Here is a 22,369-nt window from a genome sequence, read left to right on the forward strand (position 1 = left end):
GTGTAATTTTTGCTCACCCCTATATTAATTATTGTTGGATTGATTTGAATTTTAAAATTTATGTAATAGATAAATTAAATTAAATTCATCCAGTTGTAATAATAGACACCATTACTTTAAAAAGCAAAAATATTTCTTTTTTGGAATAGGACTCTACCTAACCTACTCTTGTTTGACTCTAAAATTGTGGGTGTGAGAGAGGTTTCACTTTGTAATTGTGCTCCATTTTTACTAAAATGTTATCTTTGCTTCTTCTTCATTTTTTGACACATTATAAATAATTTACAATAAATTTGAGGGCTTTTTTCTCTCGCTGCCACTATCAAGCCCAACAAATAGGATACCGCTTCTACGGTTGCAAGCAACAGGCTCTAAGCATTTTGTTTCGTCACGCATGAATTCCGATTCTTCTAACTCGGATGTAAAAAGGAAAGTATATTGTTCAAACTAACTTGACTAAATTGTTTCGGAGACGACAGCTCTTCATATGTAGCAAAACATATGCTGAACATCTATACCAAACTTCCTTTTTTTAATTGTGAATCTTATTATATGTGTAAAAATGCATGTCATCAGCACCGTATTTAACTTGCGGACATCAATGTCTAAGATTGCCGACTAACCCTAATAAAATTAAATTCAACGAATTTGATTTTGTCCATTTCATCAATCATGTCATCGGCACAACAAGTACATGATCATTCATTATGATAAAAGAGTTAAAACGTGCCTTTGTTTTGCAGCTCCTTTTTGGGCTTCATGCCTACCGACTTGCAAATAATGCTAATCCATCCACGTTAAGAGAAATGCTTATGAGATTTTTTTAAAAATAAAATTTTAGGTGGACTTTTAGTTTTTTTTTATGTTTTTAGCACAATATTTTATAATATTAGTATAGAAATTAACGTTAAACTATTAAATGGTAAAAAATTTTACTCTAAGAAAATCTTGCTAGCATTTTTCTCTCTCTTTTATTCTCTTCCCTCCTCTTAAAAATGGTAAGCTCTTCAACCTTTTATGTGTTTCCACGTACAGATTATTTTGTACAGAATTACTGGGCACAGCCCTATTTTATCTCAATAATGCTAGACACATCAAATCCGTATACAATTTTCCTTATTGATGATTTAGTACATATGTCAATATCTTGCCTGTCAAAGTAAAGGACAAGAGAAGTTGGTTACTATTTGCATTTAAATTTGAATGAAGTAAAAAAAATCAAGAAGAATTAAGAATCGGAAATAAATACAGGTATATAAAAGGAGAAAAATGATGTATAAAATTGTGAGGAATGGTATCTATTTTTTTCATTTGCTTTACTCAATGTATCTTTTCTACTCATTACTTGATATGTGTATTCTACTAACAAATTAAATTATATAATTAATCCATTAAAATCATAGCTTCTAATTTTCTACGTCAAAAACATGAATTATGTAGTTCAATTTGTCAGTAGAATACACGTGTCAAGTGATGAGTAAAAATAAAAAAATAAGAAAATGAAAATAGGGAAAGTAGCTAGCATTCTTCAAAAATCATTTCTCAAAAATAAATTATTTTCAAAGTGGATCCAAATTAGAATAGATAAGGTCGTATCACTTGCTTAATAAACAGAAGGGGGTCGGAACCTTGGTACCAATTTTTTAACATAACTTTTAACACATATTTTTGTGAGGCTCATTCCGTATTTTAATGATTCGAATCATCCATCTTTTAGAATATCATTCACAGATTATCTTTTGCAAAAATAAAAAATAAAAAAATAGACAAATCGAAAACCAATAAAACATTCATTTGTAGTAAAGAAAATAAATGAATACAGTTTTGAATTTGAGTGAATTTTGGTAGATATGATATTTGAGAGACAACCTAAAAGATAGAGGATTCAGATGGTTGAAATACATTACGAAATAAACCCCACAAAAACCATGTATAAAAAAATAGTGTTACGAGTCGGTCTCCTAAACAAAATTGGTAAATGCTTCAGTTCTATATAGAAAAATATTAAACTCTTTATATATATATATAAGTCGTTCTTTCTTCTTTTTTTGTCGAATATATAAGTCGTTCTTCATTGCACACAAACTAGAATTGACATGTTTTTTTTTTTTTTTTTTTTTTTGCTTCAATAAAATATTTATAATGTGATTTACAATTAAGAAAGAAATAAATACATCTTTACTTGTATGGAGCTAAGCAACTGTGGTAATAGTTTTTTGTTAGACAATTAGCATATTTTATAATATTCAAAATAAATATAAGTATATTTACTTCAATAATTCAAAATGACAAACGTTTGATAAGAACATTTCTGCTGGTTCATAGCCTATATATATCATCACTCTAGCTAGCTACAACTGAAACTGAGAGAGAGAGAGAGAGAGAGAGAGAGAGAGAGAGAGATGGAGGTGTCTCTTCTGTTGAGAATAATTTCTTCCATGGCTGTCGTGGGACTGGTTGGCTTCTTCCTCCACCTCTACAGCACTGTTTGGCTAAAATCCGAGAGGGTCAGAAGGAAGCTCCGACTGCAAGGCATCAAAGGCCCTGCACCTTCTTTTCTGTATGGGAATCTTCCCGAGATGCAGAAAATCCAACAACTGCAAGAGTTGAAGCCTCCAAACCTGCTGGCTGCTGAGTTTGTAGCCCATGACTACACCTCCACTCTCTTCCCATACTTCGAACACTGGAGAAAACAATACGGTATTCATTAATCCTTCTCTGCTTGTTATAATTAGTCCCATCAAATCCCATCCGATCCAATGTTTGTTCTTTAAGCATTTATCTGTGGCCTGCTATATATGTTATATATATGAATTTTTTTACGTAACACAAAGGCTATGACTCCTACATATTTCTGTAAATTTATTTTTTATTAAACATGAAAACAGATAATTTAATTATTAGGGAAATAAATCCAAACAAATGAATGGATATAATAAAGCTAGAAGAAAATAGAGTTCATAAGAATTTGATTTTTGCTGGGATATGTCGAATATTTTGGACATTGGAGAGGGGAGTCAAGGGTCCCGCTCAATCAAACGGGATTTGGCGGAATCTGGCCTATGCAAACCATTTTTAAGATGCTTGGATTCCATACACACCTGTCATGTTTGACTAGTGCATGTCAAAGCTAAACCATGTTAGAGTTGTGGATATGTTTTTTCTAGAAATATTAGAGAAATCAAAATTTTAAATCAAATTTTATGAATATATTGTTGTCTGTGATTATTCTCTGTTTTCGAAAAGATGAACTGTCATGGCAGAAGCTACTATTTAGTTCCCTTAAAAAAATAATGTGGTTGTTGATACTTATTTAATATTGGTGATACATCATTTAATTTGTAAATTTAATTCAAATTTTGATCTACCTTACATTTACCCTTTAGCCAATTAGTATGAACAATGTGTCTTTTCAATTCATGTTTTAATCTTATATAAGTTAAAATAGATAAAAATATCGTGCGTTTTTTTTCCGACAAGAAGCGATAGAGAGATTTGTTAATACATAACAAGTACACGATGCCGAATGAGTACAGCTTTTTCAATGGTCAATTTCTGGATTTGAAGTGAATAACACACACTTAACAATGAAGGTAAAAAGAAAATATCATAGTCTGCAAATGCTTAAGCGAATGTTTATACAATGTATTCATTCTTCTGTATTTATGTTCAAATTTCATTTCTTTTGCTAATAAATAAACATCATGTCAATTTCTCGGGCCCTAGAACTAATGAATAAAATCCAAGGTGTACAAATAGAGAAATATTAAATCTTGTTACTTTCAAATTATATTCTCTTTATTTTAAGATACAATTAAATATGGGATGTCAACTTCTTAAACTAAGTAAAATAATAATATTTTTTTTTATATTTTTAATGCATATGATATTATCTACACAAATGAGCGGGAGAGTTAGTTAAGTCTCACAATGGACTAGCCATAATGATCTAGTTGAATTTTTCTTTAGTGAGAATCAGTTTAAGACCTCTCACTTACAAATATAGATAAATATCTTTATATCGTAGTTTTAAGTGACCACTTTGTTTAAAATTTTAACGCAATATTCTAGAATTTTACTGTTTTATTTAGGATGATTGGAACATGGGAGGGCCACGTCTAATATATAGTATTAGATTATAAAAATACTTATTCTCAAAATTATCAACCAAAATTGTTGATGTGGCATGATTGATAATATAACAAAAAATAAAAGTTACTTAATAAAAGTTTGAAGATTTAGATGAAGGTTTATGAGTATTAAGTAATGATTAAAATGGTTGTACCATGAGAGGCCCATATCTGAAGTACTCGAATGATCAAAATTGGCTTCATTTCTGTTCTTTATTACCTTTTTCAATTCCTTTGGTAAGTGGGCATATCCTCCAAATCATGTATTAATATGCTCATGATCAATTCATAACTATTTTTTCAAATGACTAAAAACGCTTGAACATAACTATAAACGCTCTAACATGATTTGGTTAGAAAAAGTTAAAATTCAAAAATGTTTTGTCAGGAATGATGGGAAGAAATTTCAGATTTTTAATGAATTTTCCGATGTGCCTCTAATAATAGTGTGTTCAGTAATAACACTTAAAAGCAAAACTGTTTCCTTCATAAATATTCTCAAAGAAGCTCTTATCTTACTGTGCTTCTCTTTCGAACGTTGAAAGATGTTCCAAGTTATAATCTCTCTTTTATCTGTTGGTAAGAAAAGTAGTGACATGAAGTATGAAATGCTTGCAGGTCCAGTGTACACATATTCCACAGGAATGAGGCAACATTTGTATGTGAACAACCCAGAGATAGTGAAGGAGATGAACCAGTGTATGAATTTGGATTTAGGCAAGCCTTCTTATGTAAGCAAGAGACTTGCACCCATGCTTGGCAATGGCATTTTGAGGTCCAATGGTATTGTTTGGTCACAGCAAAGGAAGATTGTTGCCCCCGAGTTCTTCTCAGACAAAGTCAAGGTAATTAAACGCAGTTTCGAATCAAAATTTCGAAAGATGAAAAATTGTTTTATTCCATGACTAATATGTAAACTAAGACTTATCATTGAGATAATGTGGCAGGGCATGGTGTGGCTGATGATGGAGTCTGGACAGACATTGCTTAGAAAATGGGAGGACTCCATTGAAGCACAAGGCGGTGTGAGAGCGGAGATTCAGGTGGATGAGGATTTGAGAGATTTCTCTGCAGATGTTATATCAAGAGCTTGTTTTGGAAGCTCTTACGTAAAGGGCAAAGAGATTTTCAAAAAACTTAGAAGTCTTCAAGAAGTGATATCCAAGCAAAACTTCCTCTTTAGTAATTTGGGGTACGTAAACTTTCCATTATTTAACAATGTACACTAAACTGCAGATCTGAGCGTAGCCAAATTGGCAGTTTAGATTACATTAGATTGTCACTACACGAAAAAATAATTCATAAATGTTGAACAATGCAGTGGATTGAAGAAGACAAACGAGATAGGCTGTTTGGAGAGGGAGATTGAGTCTTTGATCTGGGAGGCAGTGGAAGAAAGAGAAGGCTCATGTGACCAAAAAGATTTGTTGCAGACAATACTAGAGGGAGCCATCAATGACCAAACCCTAGGGAAATGTTCATCCAAGCGCTTCATAGTTGACAACTGCAAGAACATATATTTTGCAGGCCATGAATCCACAGCTGTTGCTGCCTCTTGGTGTTTGATGCTTCTCGCTTTACATCCCGAGTGGCAAGCCCGAATCAGGACGGAGTTGGTTCAAGCTTGCCCGGATGGCCTGCCGGACGCAAACTCCCTCCCTCAGTTGAAAACGGTACGGGTGTTTACATTGCTCGTTATGTTACTTAATTATGTTCAATGTTGAGTAATGTTTTGATACCATACTATGTTGTCACTATACATTCAAACAAAGTCTTACTAAGTTGACGATCCAGATTGACAGTGTGACAATACAACTACGTATTGTCTCCACATTGAAACAATAGTCCACCTGAAAACATAACATGTTAGATTGTTTGACCATGCAGATGGCCATGGTGATTCAAGAAGTCATGCGTCTATATCCGCCAGCCGCATTTGTGTCGAGAGAGGCACTCGAAGACACTCAAGTGGGAAACATGACCGTTCCAAAAGGCGTATGCTTATGGACATTGATCCCAACATTGCACAGAGACACAGAAATTTGGGGACCAGATGCAAATGAGTTCAAACCAGAGAGGTTCACTGATGGAGTCTCAAAGGCATGCAAGTTTCCCCAAGCTTATATCCCATTCGGGTTGGGGCCTAGGACATGTTTGGGCAAAAACTTAGCCATGGTTGAACTGAAGGTTGTGCTCTCACTGGTTATCTCCAAGTTTTCTTTCTCTCTATCTCCAAAATACAAGCATTCCCCTGCCTACAAAATGATTGTGGGGCCAGGAAATGGTGTACATATTATTCTCCAGAAAATCTGTTGACAGATTGAAAAATAAGCCAAAATGATTCAAGCAGATGGAAGAGGATCTTCTCCGGATTGATTTTGTAGGGATTTTAGGGATCTCCACATCTTAGCCGTTCATCATACATCATGCGGTCAGTTTTCATCAAGTAGTATTTGTGTTTAATTTTAAATAAAAAGGTCAAATAATTTCTGACCACACAATGTACGATGAATAACTAAGATGTGAAAATCCCTAGGATCTTCACAATTTGGTCACAATTTGGATCCGGATGGGATCCAAATCCCAAGCAGATAGCTAGGTGTTTGTTGATCGGAATTATATAGATAAGATATGTCATGTTTGCAAAATGTGGGATGGTGGAATGTAGATGAACGTTTTCTTATATAATTTATTGTTCTTTTTAAAATTTCGTTGCTCGATTACTATCTAGTATTTATATACATATGTCAAGTTTTGATTTACTTGTAATAAAAACTGACTCGTTATTTATTAGGAGTTGAAATTTCTTCATTTCATCTCACTTGAAGGTGTTAACAACATTTACTCATGAAATCAATAGTAATTGTTTCATAACCAAATAAACAATACAAAAAGCAAATTCAGACATAACTTAGTGAATTTACATCGTCATTCCAATAGCCCGATAATATGCATTCGAATGAAATTCGCAAATTTACATCGTCATTATAATCGACCGATCTATGGATCTAAAAGAAATATGTACATTACATTCGGATAAGAGGAATGCACTCAAACAAAGTCATCATGAACTTCTCTCTAATAAACCAAATAAGAGAAAAATAAGTGCATGATAAGGTGTCACGGAGTTAATAACAATCTTCTTATAAAATCATGGAATCACATACAACATAAAAGAATGCACAACAATTTTTGGTAATGCTATCTACACATCTTTTTTCACGTCTCATAACATTCTTTATTAATTTTTTTTTATTCTCATTAATGTATTCGATCTAATGATTAAAAATTGATAGAAGTATGTGAAATATAAAAAAGAATGTGTGAATAATCCAACCCTAATTTAAAATTTCTTTTTTGTATTGTCGACAAAAATTCCTTGGTGTAACCCTAGAAAATTGATGTAATGTAAGAATATGTGCGTGATTAATGTAATTTCACGAAAAATAAAAAAATTGTAGGAAAGGAAAACTTGAAGAAGTCGTAGTGTCGTACCAAATTTATGAGAAACATGATTGAATTGGCGCCTATGTTGTTTCTGTTGCAATTTTGTAACTTGCATTGAAACCATCACGAGATTTTTTAGACGCTTTGCAAATTGCAATTCCATACAAGCGTATCGAACTCCTCCTCCTCCACCGTGTTTCCTGAAATTCACAGAGACCAAAGAAGCAGCATCGATTCAGCACCGCCTTCTTTTACTTCAATGGCGATAATGGTGTCAGATTCCGACCCAGAAGAAGGAGGTCAGTGCAACCCATCAAAGTTATGGACTTTTGGGCTCTCAATCCTCCCTTCATATGAAGAACCACTGAAATTACCCCAAAAGATCACAACTTTGAGTGCTCCAGCTGCTTGGAAAATCTTCAGACTCTCAGAGTGTGCAAGAACACCTGATCATTCATCTGGGTCCAACAATTCTGGGGCTTTCATCATTGCTTACAAATTTGAGAGTGAGTATTTGTAAGAAAACCCATAATTTTTATTCTACTCTGTCTTTCTCTCTTAGGGTTTTGTTAATTTTCAGCATAGGCAGTTTATGCAATTATTGAATTGATTTTGCAGTGAGAGTAGATATTGCAAGAATCTTCTTTAGTACTTGGGATTGGTTCAAACCACCATAAGTCGGTTTCCAATGCTTGCCGAGATGGATACTGGTATGCCCGCCTCTGCATTTTCCTGTTTATTTAAGTGCCGTTTTTAACAAAAATTTAACATAATTGACTTGATTTTTAGCTTCATGAATGGTTACTTACTTTTTTCGTTGTAGTATGTACCATATGAACAAGCCTTATCACATAATTGATTCGTGTTCGAAAGCATTGAGCTCAAGGCATTGATCAATAAATAGATGTAGAAACTAATGTGGTTTAATCAAGAGCTTCTAAAAGTCCAATAGTGTATTAGCTCTAGTCTTTAACGAATGAAGTATATTTGGGAAACACACAAGGAGTTTGTAGGCATTATCAGGTGCTTCATTTACTGATTTAGTTCAAAAGTTCTATAACGGATGATGCATTTTTCAGAAATCATATCTAAGCTAGATATATGTTTTTCTTTTTTGTTCATTCATCAAGAGAGTTACTTAGAAATTGCCATAATAGTGAAGATTTGGTTTGTAAAGGCTTCTGAGGAATGAATTCAAAATCACACATGGAAATGAAACAAAGTAATAATTTGTAACTCCTCATTTTATTTTCATTTACATGACTTTTGAAAAAAATAAAGCTCTTGTTCATTTTAATCGCTTTTATCACCGCAGTTTAGAGGAGTACATCTGAGTTTAACTGCTAAGTTTTGTTTTTGAACCATGCATTATTCTCACTATCAGTGTTTTGCCAGATGTGACAAATGCCACTGCGCTTGTTCAGCAGAACGCATTTGTCAGGTAAAGTGCTTCATGCACCGGGTGTCCCGTGCTAGTCATTATTCGTTCATATCCAATAAAATCCACCTAGCTTACCTTAAATGGGGGTGGTATTTATTGAGGCACTTTATAAAATGGCCTTCTTAGGGTTTGTTTGAGCAATGAGGATTGACGTTATCGCGGTGCAGGTCTTGTAAATTCTTTCTCTGGTCGGTTTCTTGAAGAGGAGCAATTGGTAACTATCGCTTTTCTTTTTTGAATGAAAGTCTTGCATTTTGTCTTCAGTTGTGTTTTGATGGCCGTAGGAGAGTCTACGAAGAACAATTGCAGATCCTGATTGCTCTTTGATAATCTTTCTATGTTTTTGTATTTTCACTAATCATTTTTGCTGCCATGATCAGGATATAAAGGGATTGAAGGTTTAGGTGAATTGTTTTGAGTAGATCAGTTGCACGGATATCAGATTTACAATAATCAAGGTAATCTGCCGGTAGGTGAGTCCTGCTAGAAAGGAAGAGTATTTCTGATAATCATAAATATAAGAGTGAATTTTTTTTTTTTTTAGCCCTTCCCAAAGGGCTTTGTACCTTGTTGATTCTTTAACTGTTTTTGTATCAAGTGGTGTTTTGGGCTTAATTGGATTCAATCCTATCATTTATGTTGTGGTTGTCATCAATTTATGATATTGATGTGTTAAGATTTTGCCTCTTAGAGAAGCTCTGATGCCGAAAATGTTGTGATTGGTAAGAATTGATGGATTTGGAGTAGTCCTGGAACTTCATTGATGTAAAAATTGTTGCGGCTGGTACAAAAAATGATAGATTTGGAGTAGGCTTGGAACCAGTTGCTTTGGCATCAGATCTTCAAGCACACTAGCTTGATATAAAGCTAAACCCAGAGTCATATTATTTTTGGCATCTGAGCTTAGTTCCAACTTCCGACACCTGATTGCTTATCAGATTGTTAAACAGTTCATACCCAAGGGGGAGAAGTCAAATGGATGGAGGAAAAGAAAACTTTGTATACTCTAGTTTGGTTATAAATTAGAATGTCAAAGGATCATAGGGTTCTGCCATGTCCCTAATTCGAATCCAAGTCCAGAATGCAGGTTGAGGGATTTCTAGGTGCAAAAGACAGAAAATTTCCTCATAGAAAAAACAGGGCCATCAAATTAGCAATATAATGAAGAAACAAATAAATAAGGAAAAAGCACATTTGCTTTGTTCATTATGTAGCCTGTCATTCAGTATGTATTTTTTTTTTTTCATGCGTCTTCTTTTGTGGAAAATGCCAAAATATGGTGGTGGTAGTACTCATTGATGCAGAAACAGGCTGCCTGTTGTTCTTTTGGAATACGTATTCTACTAGAATTGGACTAGAAAATTCCCTGAAGTGTCCTTTTAGGAGATTGAACTGCGAATAAGAAATTTAGCTTAAGAAAGTTAACATAATTACTCATTTTTCACTGTGAATAAGAAATTTAGCTTATGAAAGTTAACATAATTACTCATATTTCATTCTTCAGAATAAAAGACGATTGTGGATTTGCTTTTTTTGGTTTGCATTTATTGTAAAACTTGCAATGTTTCAGTTGAGTAATACCTGAATTTGTGTTCCATCACTAAATCTAAGATCAGGTGGGATCAGTTCATTCAATTTTTTCCGATTTTTCTTTTATAATGCAAATCAGTTTTTTAAATGAGATGAAAAGGGGGTCCAATCTAAAAAAAGCCTGAAAGAAATGATGGTTTCCTATCTAAGAGGATGTGAGAGAATATGAAAGTTCAGTGAGTTTTCTAACTATGCTCTTAAGTGAGTTTTGTAGTAAGAAGAGCACCTATCAACTTGGTTTTGTGAAGTCTGAGAACCTCCCCACAAATTAGTTTAGGAACAAATATATCCGATGTAACCCTTACCCTTCTACTAAAACTAAACTTTTTGTGGAATCACAAGGAATTTCAGTGCCTTCAATTTTTCTGATACTTATACTTTTCCAAAATTGAATATATAACATGAATATCTAATAGTCTTCTTGAAATTACCATGCTTCATCCCTAATATTTATCACTTGATTTATGGATCAGGAGACTGGAAAATAACAAATAGCAGTAGCAATGATGTCGAATGGGGAAAGAAGAAGAAGTGCGAGATTGGTGGAACTTGAATCAAGGGCGGAAAGTAAGGGCACAGTAATATGTTATGCAGAAGAGGATGTGTCTTCTGAAGAAGATGATTCCTGCCAGAAACGGAGAAGAAAAAGGGTTAAGAGTAGACCTGTCCAAGATCTGGCTGCAAGTAGAAATGAGCATCCATTGATAACAGAGGTGTGTCTTAGTAATGCTATGAAAACTGGAACAGTTATTGAACAAGAGGTGGAAATGTTGAAGTGTGTTAACGTAATATGTATTTATGTATGCATACCTGATATAAAATAAATATATCAGACTATATGACGATTAATTTATTGTTTTGAGTTTTTTTAATCAAGCATAATTTCTTAGTAATAAAATCTGATAGGCACTCTGCATTATTTTCTAAATACTTGTATTTATTTACGTTATTTTATTTTGAATGGAAGGACAAGTTTATTTATTGTGGATTTTGCACAGGTGTCATTGTTTTTTATTCTTTTTTCTTTTGTTCATAAATTGTAGTTTGGTAATTCGAGCAACAACAATAGTACAAATGCCGGTGGTGGTACGTACTTCTTCTTCTTTTAAGATTTAAATTGCAACTTGATATATATATATATATGCTATGATGGAAAAGACTCACTAATTCATTTTTCTTGTATTTAATCAAATAGCTGTGCCATCGGAGACGCCTCTACCAGAATCAGGGAAGCTTGAACTGCTTCTTAGTGTTCTGCAAAAGTAAACACTGGGTTATGACATCTTTTCTTAATGAGTATTTATAGTTAGCCATGCTATAATATTTATGATGTGAATTTTTTTTTCTTTTGCTCGTATAAGTGATTAGCCCCTTCTTCAGTGAATTCCTCATCAAGAAAGTTAATGCCTTTATCTTGCTTCAACTTTAACTACAGGAAAGACTTGTACAATATGTTTGCAAAACCAGTAAACCCACAAGAGGTTTGCCTTCTTTATTTATGGTCTTTCCAAGTGTACATACTTGTGTAGTTGCTAATATATGGTTCTTGATGTGAAAGGTTAAGGGGTACAATGATATCATTAAAGAGCCAATGGATTTCGGCACGATTTCAGAAAAACTCAGTGGAGGAACCTACAGAACACTGGAAGAATTTCAGGTGTGATTCTATACTCCTTAGTTCTCTACTTGTTTTTCCTTTCAGTAAGGCTCGGAAGAGAGAACTGGTTTTTGAGTTTCTGTATTTAATCTGCTCTCCCTTTCTGTATTTGCTGAAAAATTTGAGTCAGCATGTGTGTACACATTTGTTTCGGCGTAAACAGGTCGGCTGGGTTTGGTTCATAAGTTTCCTTATCAAATTTAGTTTTTGTTCTACTTTATGGTGGTAGGATTAAAACAAACTGTGTTCCATCACATTTGTGATTGTAACCTTAATAGTGAATTATTTGTTAATACTGATACACAAATCTGGTGCTTTAGTTTTGATGTTCATTTGGTTGATGTACAGCATGATGTGTTTCTGGTATTCAGTAATGCAATGTCATACAACGCTCCCTCTTCCATTTTTAATCGAAAGGTCAGTCCAGTGAGCACTGTTGTTATCGTCAAGGTTGACCAACATTTTATGCTCTTGAAATCTCCATTTTCTCCTTAACTATATTCAATTTATGGTTGTCCAGGCTTGTGATATGAAAAATCTAGCGGTGGAGTTGTTTGAAGCCCTAGAGAAAGATTATAAAAGTTTTGAAAGTGCATGTTCCTCGAAAATATCTCGAGCTGGTAAGAGGAGCAAGAACATCATGAACAGTTCTGCTGATAGGTCAACTAATGGGATGCCTTTAAGGGGTCAGTGTAAGTACAAACTACGCATGCCCTAAGTTCAACTTTGAAATTTTCATTTTGGCTACAGTAATTATAAAGTACTTGACTACTCTTATTTCATATGAGATATTGATCAAAGACTTAATTCAGTATTCTGCATTTGCTTGTAACAGCGCAAGGGGTTGCCGAGCAGAAGTTACAAAAAGCCGGAGTTCTTAATCCTTGTAGTTCAACTTCAAACTTTCAGTTTAGTGATCTAGATCTTAATGTGGCATTATTTCAGAATGGCATCATAAATACTCAACCTTCAAATATCCTTCGGAGTTCCACCCCACCTCTATACTCCGGTGCTCAAACAAACATTGAGCACCATAATGGTCAGTTTATTGGGACTGCACCCTCAATCAATGCCTTGTTTAACAACAGCATTGGGAATGATGTTGGTAGGGGTAGGAATCCTTTTATAGCTGATCTGCCTGCTTCAGATCTAAAGGGGGACTGTGAAAAGGTTTATGGCCAGTCACTGTCTTCTTCCATATGGTGGCGTTGCCCTCCAATTATTTCTAATTCAAGTCGGAGCCCAGCCTTTGGCTCCACACATGGGCTGAACTCAAATTGTTTTGGAGGTGGACAGCATCAATTTCAACCTATGGGTGGTAGTGGAAGCACACTGTATGGAAGTAATAGTTTCGAGCAGGCGAACCAAGGTCTGAACGGGTTGAGGCAAGCGGAGATTGGACCACAAATACCTTACTTTAAACCATTCCAGCAGCAAGGGCAAGGCTCGGGCACCCCAGCCTCTGGAATCAGCATGAGGCCTATAAATTTGTCAGACATAGATCAATGGTTTGGGCATGGTCGGAGTGGAGGGGGTTCAAACACTGGAGCTCCTCCTGCAAGCTCACAAGGGCTAGGTGCCGCGGAAACAAACATGTTTCCTTGTGACTTTCAGCACTCAGGGGGATCAAATGCTGGAGCTCTTCCTGCAAGCTCTGAGGGATGTGATTGGAACCCGTGGAACTTTCGGCCATGATGGTTGGATGAATATGTTGCGTGACTAAACATGTCAGTGTGCCCTCAGTTCTATTTTATCGTACCATTTCCATTTCGTGAGAACATAAGGGTTTGAAGTTATGCTTTGTTGTTTTTATGAAAATGCTGAGATGAACTCAACTTTTGGTTTTGGTTTTTCCTAGACAATTACAATCCATCTCCTGCTTGTTGCTTTCAATTGCCAACTTTTTGATTGATAACATTAGCTTGACTAAGATCGGAGCATCGTTGATAACCATCCACATTGGTTCAAAGGCTTGTAGTTAAAAAGGTTAACATTTGCTTCTGTCTCGAAGGTTGTAAGTTCAAATTTCCTCTCTCATTATCGCTTGTATATATATAGTTGTACACGGGTTGGATTTACTAAGCTCGCCGCCTTAGTCAACCTGTGGACGACTGAAGGAAGGCATGACATTTGAAAATTTGATGAAACCAAGTATGTCCCCGGCTGCAAAAAGGGGCAATTTTCGAACAAGAAAACAGAGCTATCTTGGGATCAAAGTCAAATCGTGATACATAATACGTTTATTTAAGCTTGTATAAATAGATAAAACACTAATTCTTTGAAATTACGATGACAAAAAATTTGAATTTTGATCGACCTGGGACTGGAAGCATGCACTGCTGTCAATTCCACTTTCAGACTCCGGTCGAAATATTCCAACCTAACGTTATTATTTTCCAGTTATCCATCATGCTTTTATTTTATTTATTTTTATGTATCTAATATCAAGCATTACCTAAAAACTGCTTCTACTCCATATTAAATATTATATGATTACAATTCACAAGTGTTTTTGTTCCATCATTCAAACAGAAAACTCCTCTCTCCCCTCTCTCCCCTCTCATGTGTTAATATTTTTCTATTCACATTACCACTTTTCACTACTACAGTGCAATTTTGTAACGATGAAATTATGACACGTTATTATTTGAAATCATCCTCATTATAATATGAGTGCAAACCATGCTATACTAAAATTTTGCTAGTTATTTTTTGGGTTGCCGCCACAGAAGAATTTCTAGCTCCGTCCTTTATGAAATGGGGTGAACTGACTCGTGAAGAATAAGGACGGCACTTTGTTCTGGTGGTAAAAGTCAAAATACTCGTACGTTTTCTTACTTCATCAGGGTGAAAAAGACCATCTCCATTTAGTCTTATTCATGAATTGACCCCAAATATAACACACACATGTATGTATTGTATAAATACACTTAAGTTTGTATACTAATTCAATAATTTGAGTGTTCCAAGATTCTGTTATATTTTTCACTACAAGTTTGTAAACACATACTTTCTTTCTAATAATATGTATATTTTGTTTGCAGATGTAATATATGTATAAACACTATTCTTTGACACATATTTTCAATACTTTCCACACCTTAGACAATATTTTTAATTTCATAGTAACACGCGAGCATAACTATTTGTACAATCTAAATCAAAGCTCTAACAATTGGATATTGATAGTCTAGTTCACTGTTCATGCTTGAACGTCAAACGTTGAAATTTCAAATCTTGAAATATATCAACCTTATTTCCTAGTTTCTATGATTTATTATTATTGACTAGATTTTTAATTTATGCGCATAAACTAAATATCTTGTCAATAATAATAAATCATAGAAACTAGGAAATAAGGTTCAAATATTTCAACCTTTGACGTTCAAGATTTGAAATCTAGTCAATAATGTGGACTAAAAATAAGTTTATATTCCTTTAATAAAGATTATATAACTTCTTTAAGAAATTTGTTGTGAAAATTGTTAATCTAGAAATATATATATATATATATATATATGTGTGTGTGTGTGTGTGTGTGTGTGTGTACCCTCATTGCTCATACTTGATTCATATAACTCAACTTTATGGAGAGCCCCATGAGAGCTGGTTTACCTTTGATGATCAGGTTTCTAACTATTGCAACCATTATTCCATTTTTCAGTGTCGGTTTACGCAGTGGAAGTCCGGGTGTGCCTTGCAAAGAAGGTCAGAAGCGAGCGCTTGTGATGTTCAAGAGTGATCTTAAGGATCCTTCAAATCGGCTCTCGTCATGGACTAGTGATTGAGACTGCTGCAATTGGACTGGAGTTGTCTGTGATCACTTAACTGGTCATGTTCCCGAGATCCGCCTCACTAATCCCAATTCCCATCAGGACATCCATGAGTCTTTTGGAGATAACTACTACAGTAATACTTGGTTGGGTGGCAAGGTAAATCCTTCCTTGCTCCATTTGAAGCATCTTAAGTACTTGGACTCGAGTTACAACAAGTTTCAAGGATTGCAGATTGCTAGCTTCTTTGGTTCTCTTAAAACTTTCAGATATCTTAACATCTCAGAAGCTGGTTTCCAAGGATTAATTCCTCCTCAACTGGGAAACCTCACAAATCTACGATATCTTGGCCTCCGTGATGACACACTGAAGGCTGAGAAACTCGCATGGATTTCTGGTCTTCCCCACTTGAAACACCTAGATATGAGTTTCGTTAATCTTAGCAAAGCATCTAATTGGTTGAGACCAGTAAACATGCTCCCCTCTTTGGTAGTGTTACGTATGGTCATTTGTCAACTCGATCACATTCCACTTATTCTACCTGCCATAAATTTTACTTTGCTTTCCATCCTTGATCTTTCCGAGAACAGATTTAATTCTTTGATGCCTAGGTGGGCTTTCAGTCTTACAAATCTTGTCTCTCTTTCTCTCAAAGGTTGTGATTTCCAAGGTTCTGTTTCGACCCATCCCTCCACAAATACCACTACTTCTCTCAAGGGAACTTTGCGGAGCTCCACTGGACAAGAATTGCAGTGCAGATAGGATGGTGCCGCCAACAGTTGAGCAAGACAGAGGAGGAGGATACCGTTTACTTGAAGATAAGTGGTTCTACCTGAGCTTGGGACTAGGATTCTTCTTCGGTTTTTGGAGCGTGCTTGGTTCTTTGCTGGTAAACATGCCATGGAGCATTCTTCTTTCTGGATTCCTGAATAGCATTGTATTTAAACTTCACGATGTAGTTTTTCAATACATGGAGCTACTTTTATAGATTGCAAGACTTGGTTTTTACCCGTTGAATATAAAAGTTTGTATTTCGACTACATTTCTCATGTGATTGTTCTATATAACTTGTATTCACGAGTGAGCTGCCACTTGTGAACTTTTTTATTAATACTAGTATTGGCTGATTGTTCGACACCACCGACCACTCAATTTGGTCAGAGAGCACCACTTCGAGATTTCCTGTGTTCCGATGGGACGCTGATCCGTCACTTTTCAAGAAAACGAAGGCTGGTGACTTTGCCTTCCATTAATTTCGGGGGAAGATGAAAGTCCAAAAAAAGAAAAAGAAAAATCAAAGCTTTGATTATTTCTGTATGAATTTTCAACCTTTCAACATTGTCAAAGGTTCAACAAGTCTGACTGTCTGCCATTGTGTATGTATATATATATATATACGGGCGCGCACATCACCTACTTCATAAACTAAAACTTTATGGACATAACCATGAGAGTTGTTTTTCTTCTAATCAGGGCTCTAGCTATTGCAACCATTTCAATTAGTTTTGGTTCCTGCAATGAAAATCTGGGCTGGACTTCGCTTTGCAAAGAAAGCGAAAAGCAAGCCCTTTTGATGTTCAAGCAAGATCTCAAGGACCCTGCAAATCGGCTTTCTTCGTGGGTTGATGAAGAAGATTCCGACTGTTGTACTTGGACCGGAGTTATCTGCGATGACTTAACTGGTCACATCCACAAGCTTCATCTTGGTAATTCCAACCCTTCATTGAATTTCAACTCTTCCTTGGGTGGCAAGGTAAGTCATTCTTTGCTCAATTTAAAGCATCTCAACTACTTGGACTTAAGCAACAATGATTTTCAAGAAGCACAGGTTCCAAAGTTCTTTGGTTCTCTTAGAAGTTTAAGATATCTTAACCTCTCAAAAGCAGGATTCGCTGGAATGATTCCTCATCAGTTGGGAAATCTCTCGAGTCTACGCTACCTCTCTCTCAGTGATTACAAGCTTAAGGCTGAGAACCTTCAATGGATTTCTGGTCTCTCTCATTTGGAACACCTGGACATGAACTCTGTTGATCTTAGCAAAGCATCCGACTGGTTGCAAGTCACAAACATGCTCTACTCTTTGAAAGAGTTGCATATGTTCGACTGCAGACTTGATCGCATTCCACCTCTGCCTTCAATCAATTTTACTTCACTTGCCATTCTCGATCTTTCTGCAAACATGTTTGCTTCTTCGATTCCCAAATGGGTTTTCAGTCTTGAAAATCTAGTTTCTCTTTCCCTCGGTAACTGTGGTTTCCAGGGTCCAATCCCAAACTATCCACAAAACATCAGCTCTCTCAGGGAAATTGATTTCTCGTTGAACAATCTCAGTCTTCCGATACCCAAAGGGCTGTTCAACCATAAAGACCTTGCTTCTTTGAATCTAGGATACAATTCTCTTGAAGGACCAATTCCACATGGTATTCTAAACATGACTGGTCTTAAAGTTCTTAATCTCGAGTCGAACCTCTTCAATTGTACTATACCTGAATGGCTGTACAGTTTTAGCAATCTCGAGTCCTAGTTTCTTTCTAGCAATCACTTGCAGGGTGAAATTTCAAGCTCTGTTGGAAAATTGACATCCATTGTTGGTCTTCGGTTGGATAATAATCAGCTGGAAGGGAAAATCCCAAAGTCATTGGAAAAGCTTTGTAAGTTGATGGATCTTGATCTGTCAATGAACAACTTCACAGTTGGAAAGGTATCAGAAATCATCGACAGTTTGTCCGGTGCGTGTGCTTCAGCTAAAATGAAGTCTTTGTCGTTGAGTTATTGCAATCTTTCTGGTCATTTGACAGAGAAGATAGGAGATTTTAAAAATTTAAGCAACCTTGATCTTTCTGGTAATTCAATATCAGGTCCCATTCCAGCGTCACTAAGGAACTTGTCATTCTTATTAAACCTAGACATCTCTGACAATCAATTCAATGGGACTCTTCCAGAAATTATTGGTCAGCTCGAATTTCTTACGAATTTGGACGTGTCATATAATTCATTAGAAGGCGTGGTGTCTGAAGTCCATTTTACTAGGCTCACAAGACTGCTGGAGTTCAATGCAAAAGGAAACTCATTAATTCTGAATACTAGTAAAAACTGGCTTCCTCCTTTTCAACTTCACCAGTTATACTTAGATTCTTGGCATTTGGGGCCTGAATTGCCTAACTGGCTTCGATCACAAACTCAAGTTTGGTCTCTAAGCTTGTCGAATACAGGGCTTTCGGGCGCAATTCCAACTTGGTTTTGGAACTTATCTTCCCAATTACTTTATTTGAATATCTCTCACAATCAATTGTGTGGAGAGGTTCAAGATATGGTGGTTGGCCCTTCGCTAGTGATCGACATGGGTTCTAACCGGTTCAATGGTTCATTACCTTTGGTTCCCTCCACAGTTTATATGCTAGATCTTTCCAATTCATCCTTTTCTGGATCTGTCTCCCGCTTCTTTTGTGATAGTGTGGACGAACCAAAAGAACTCTATCTTCTCAATCTTGGAAAAAATCTTCTCACCGGAAAAATTCCTGATTGTTGGATGAATTGGCAAAACTTGGCGGTCTTAAATTTGGAAAGCAACAATTTAACCGGATACATTCCAAGCTCCATTGGATACTTGTTCAACCTCAAATCATTGCAGTTGCTCAATAATCAGCTATCCGGAGAAGTACCTCTGTCCCTACAGAACTGTACCGAGTTGTCTGTTGTTGACCTTGGTGGGAATAAGTTTATCGGAAGCTTACCAATGTGGATAGGGAAAAGCCTCTCAAATTTGATGCTTCTGAACTTCCGTTCGAACAAGCTTCATGGAGACATTCCTCATGAACTCTGTAATCTCATAAATCTCCAAATCTTGGACCTCGCGGATAACGATCTTTCAGGGACAATACCAAGATGCTTCCACAATTTTAGTGCCATGGCCACCTTGTCAAATTCGAACAGTCCGAATATTTTGTTGTTTGACATTTTTTCTTATGGGAGGTACCTAGTGGAAGCAATCTTGGTGACCAAGGGTAGAAAAGTGGAATATCTCGAAATTCTTGGATTGGTAACTAGCATGGACCTTTCGAACAACATTATATCCGGAGAGATCCCTGAGGAACTGACCAGCTTACTCCATTTACGTACACTGAACTTATCAAAAAATCTTTTGACTGGAGGAATCCCTTCAAAGATTGGAAACATGAGACGAATTGAATCTCTTGACTTTTCGATGAACCAGCTTGATGGAGAAATTCCTCAAAGCATGAGGAGTTTGACATTCTTGAGTCACTTAAACTTGTCCGACAACAATTTGACGGGACAGATTCCAGAAAGCACTCAGCTCCAGAGCCTTGATCCATCCAGCTTTATCGGCAATGAACTCTGTGGTGCTCCACTCGACGATTGCAGTGCAACAGGGGTGATACCGGCAGCAGTTGAGCAAGACAGAGAATACAATTTGCTTGAAGACAAGTGGTTCTATGTTAGCTTGGGATTGGGATTCGTGTTCGGTTTTTGGAGTTTACTTGGTTTGTTGCTGGTAGACACCCCATTGAGCAATGTTATCTTAAGATTCCTAAATAGTATAGTAGGAAAAATTTATGGTGTAATTGTTGAATAATTTTGACACAATGCTGTTCTTTTGCTTGGTTGTAATTTTGTCGCAAATGTTACAATGAGAATTACAATGACACAATCTTTTCACTTTGATATGACCTGAAAGCATTGTTTTCAAATTTTCGTTGCACCAAGTTTCCGTTTGAACATCGATATAGAGATGTCTCATGGATTCATCCCCATCACGTACTTGATTCATTTAAGTTATACAACACAACTTCATGGCGATGCTGATTAGAGCTGTTACACACACACACACACTACTGATGATCAGGTTTCTAACTTTGCAACCATTCCTGAATTTTGAGTGTTGGTTTATGCAATGGAAATCTGCGCGTGCGTTGGTGAAATACAAGCACTTACGATGTTCAAACAAGCACTTCTATTGTTATTTGCCAGTTCCCAGCCAGAACTCAGAAGATTAATTTGGTGATTATCCACTTTTATGATGATAAAAGTAAAATTTGATTAAGCTGAAAGCCTTGTTTTCACCTCTAATGGTGTTCAATTAGTGAACCATTCAAATCTTCATTGCTGACCACAGCTTGATTGGTTCAGGGAGAAATTCCACAAAGCATGAGGAGTTTGACATTTCTGAGTCCTACAACATTTTGACTGGAGAAATTCTAATAAGCACTCGGTTTCAAAGTCTTGATTTGTCTGGCTTTATCGGAAATGAACTTTGAGGACCACCATTGAACAAGAATTTTAGTGCAAATAGGATGGTACTGCGAATAGTTGAGCAAGATGGAGGAGGATACCATTTACTTGACTTTGAAAGCTAGTCGAGATTGGATTCCTCCTTTTCAACTTCGGCGTTTATTGGCATCCAGGGCCTGAATTTCCTATGTGGAATCAAACAAACGCAATTGGTGGTTCTAATCCTACTTGGTTTTGGAACATATCTTTGCAGTTGCATACTGTAAACCTCTCTCACAATGAATTTCCTATGTGGATTAGAAAATCGCTCGAATAAGAAAAAAGCTTTCCATTACTTGTTGCAGAATACTCACAAGTAGAGACATCTATGACATAGCAGCCCTTTGCTCCGAAGATGAGAGGTAACAAATTATACCAATCTCGTTTGAATGCCGAAAAGCTTTCCATTACTTGTTTCAGGTCATTCTTCTTCTAAGGGTGTGGCTTTGGGGATGTCATTTTGGCATCCATTGCAATGATGTATATATGTAGTGTTCCAACTAATCCTGAAGGCAATCAACAGATGAATAAACGTGCCGGTCGAAAGCTATTGCAAGCTCCACCCCTTTTAAATACCTTAGAATGCAAGAAGACTAAGAAATCATCAACCCCAGCCTCGATATACCCTTGGCTGAAGCATCGACATTCGAGACCCAAAATGGACTCTTTTCTTGAAGGAGGGAGGGAGTAAGCTAGTCTAGCTGTAAGCTTAATAGTCTCATTGTTACAGATAGCCTTCAAAGTCATATTTGTTGGATTTTTTAGGATATGGGCTAGAGTGGGGCAATCCGTCAGGTGTGGAATTTTATCACAAAATACCTCGATATTAGTTAGAGTGAGGCAATCATATTTAAACCCATTATTTTCCTTTGCACCCACCGATGTGGGATTCCAACACTCCCCTCACGTGTAACCCCATTTAGTGGTTCACACGTGAAGATCCACACAGGTCGGCTCTATGTTAAGAGTCTAGACTTGTTTTCAATGAAACTCAAAGGCCGATTCTCTGTTAAGAGTCATAACTCGTTTCCCTCTTGGTGAC

At 36.1% G+C, this 22,369-nt stretch overlaps 2 protein-coding genes and 1 pseudogene across 5 annotated transcripts; all 3 read left to right on the forward strand.

The window, feature by feature from the left end:
* The first annotated feature begins 2,351 nt into the window (after positions 1–2,351).
* LOC137719578 (cytochrome P450 714A1-like) lies at positions 2,352–6,837 on the forward strand. The gene is made up of 5 exons (XM_068458618.1): positions 2,352–2,700; positions 4,749–4,975; positions 5,078–5,322; positions 5,452–5,803; positions 6,018–6,837. Exons 1-5 carry the CDS (start codon positions 2,403–2,405, stop codon positions 6,444–6,446), a joined length of 1,551 nt encoding a protein of 516 aa, XP_068314719.1. The 5' UTR covers positions 2,352–2,402; the 3' UTR covers positions 6,447–6,837.
* Positions 6,838–7,650: 813 nt separating this feature from the next.
* Positions 7,651–14,100, forward strand: LOC137719577 (uncharacterized). 4 transcript variants are annotated; one of them, XM_068458615.1, is made up of 13 exons: positions 7,651–8,083; positions 8,196–8,287; positions 8,973–9,018; positions 9,186–9,232; positions 9,399–9,476; positions 11,082–11,321; positions 11,652–11,694; positions 11,804–11,870; positions 12,044–12,089; positions 12,167–12,265; positions 12,614–12,682; positions 12,786–12,957; positions 13,101–14,100. In XM_068458615.1, the coding sequence occupies exons 6-13, from the start codon at positions 11,112–11,114 to the stop codon at positions 13,958–13,960; spliced, it is 1,566 nt and encodes a 521-aa protein (XP_068314716.1). In that variant the 5' UTR covers positions 7,651–8,083; positions 8,196–8,287; positions 8,973–9,018; positions 9,186–9,232; positions 9,399–9,476; positions 11,082–11,111; the 3' UTR covers positions 13,961–14,100. The 4 variants fall into 4 exon arrangements, with proteins under 4 accessions (XP_068314716.1, XP_068314715.1, XP_068314717.1 ...); XM_068458614.1 differs by having other exon boundaries at positions 8,973–9,232; positions 9,399–9,491; XM_068458616.1 differs by lacking the exons at positions 8,973–9,018; positions 9,186–9,232 and having other exon boundaries at positions 9,399–9,491.
* A 3,373-nt stretch (positions 14,101–17,473) lies between these two features.
* Positions 17,474–20,632, forward strand: LOC137719575 (receptor-like protein EIX1; annotated as a pseudogene).
* The last annotated feature ends 1,737 nt before the right edge of the window (positions 20,633–22,369 follow it).

Source organism: Pyrus communis, chromosome 16 (assembly GCF_963583255.1).
Source record: "Pyrus communis chromosome 16, drPyrComm1.1, whole genome shotgun sequence".
NCBI classification, from domain to species: Eukaryota; Viridiplantae; Streptophyta; class Magnoliopsida; order Rosales; family Rosaceae; genus Pyrus; species Pyrus communis.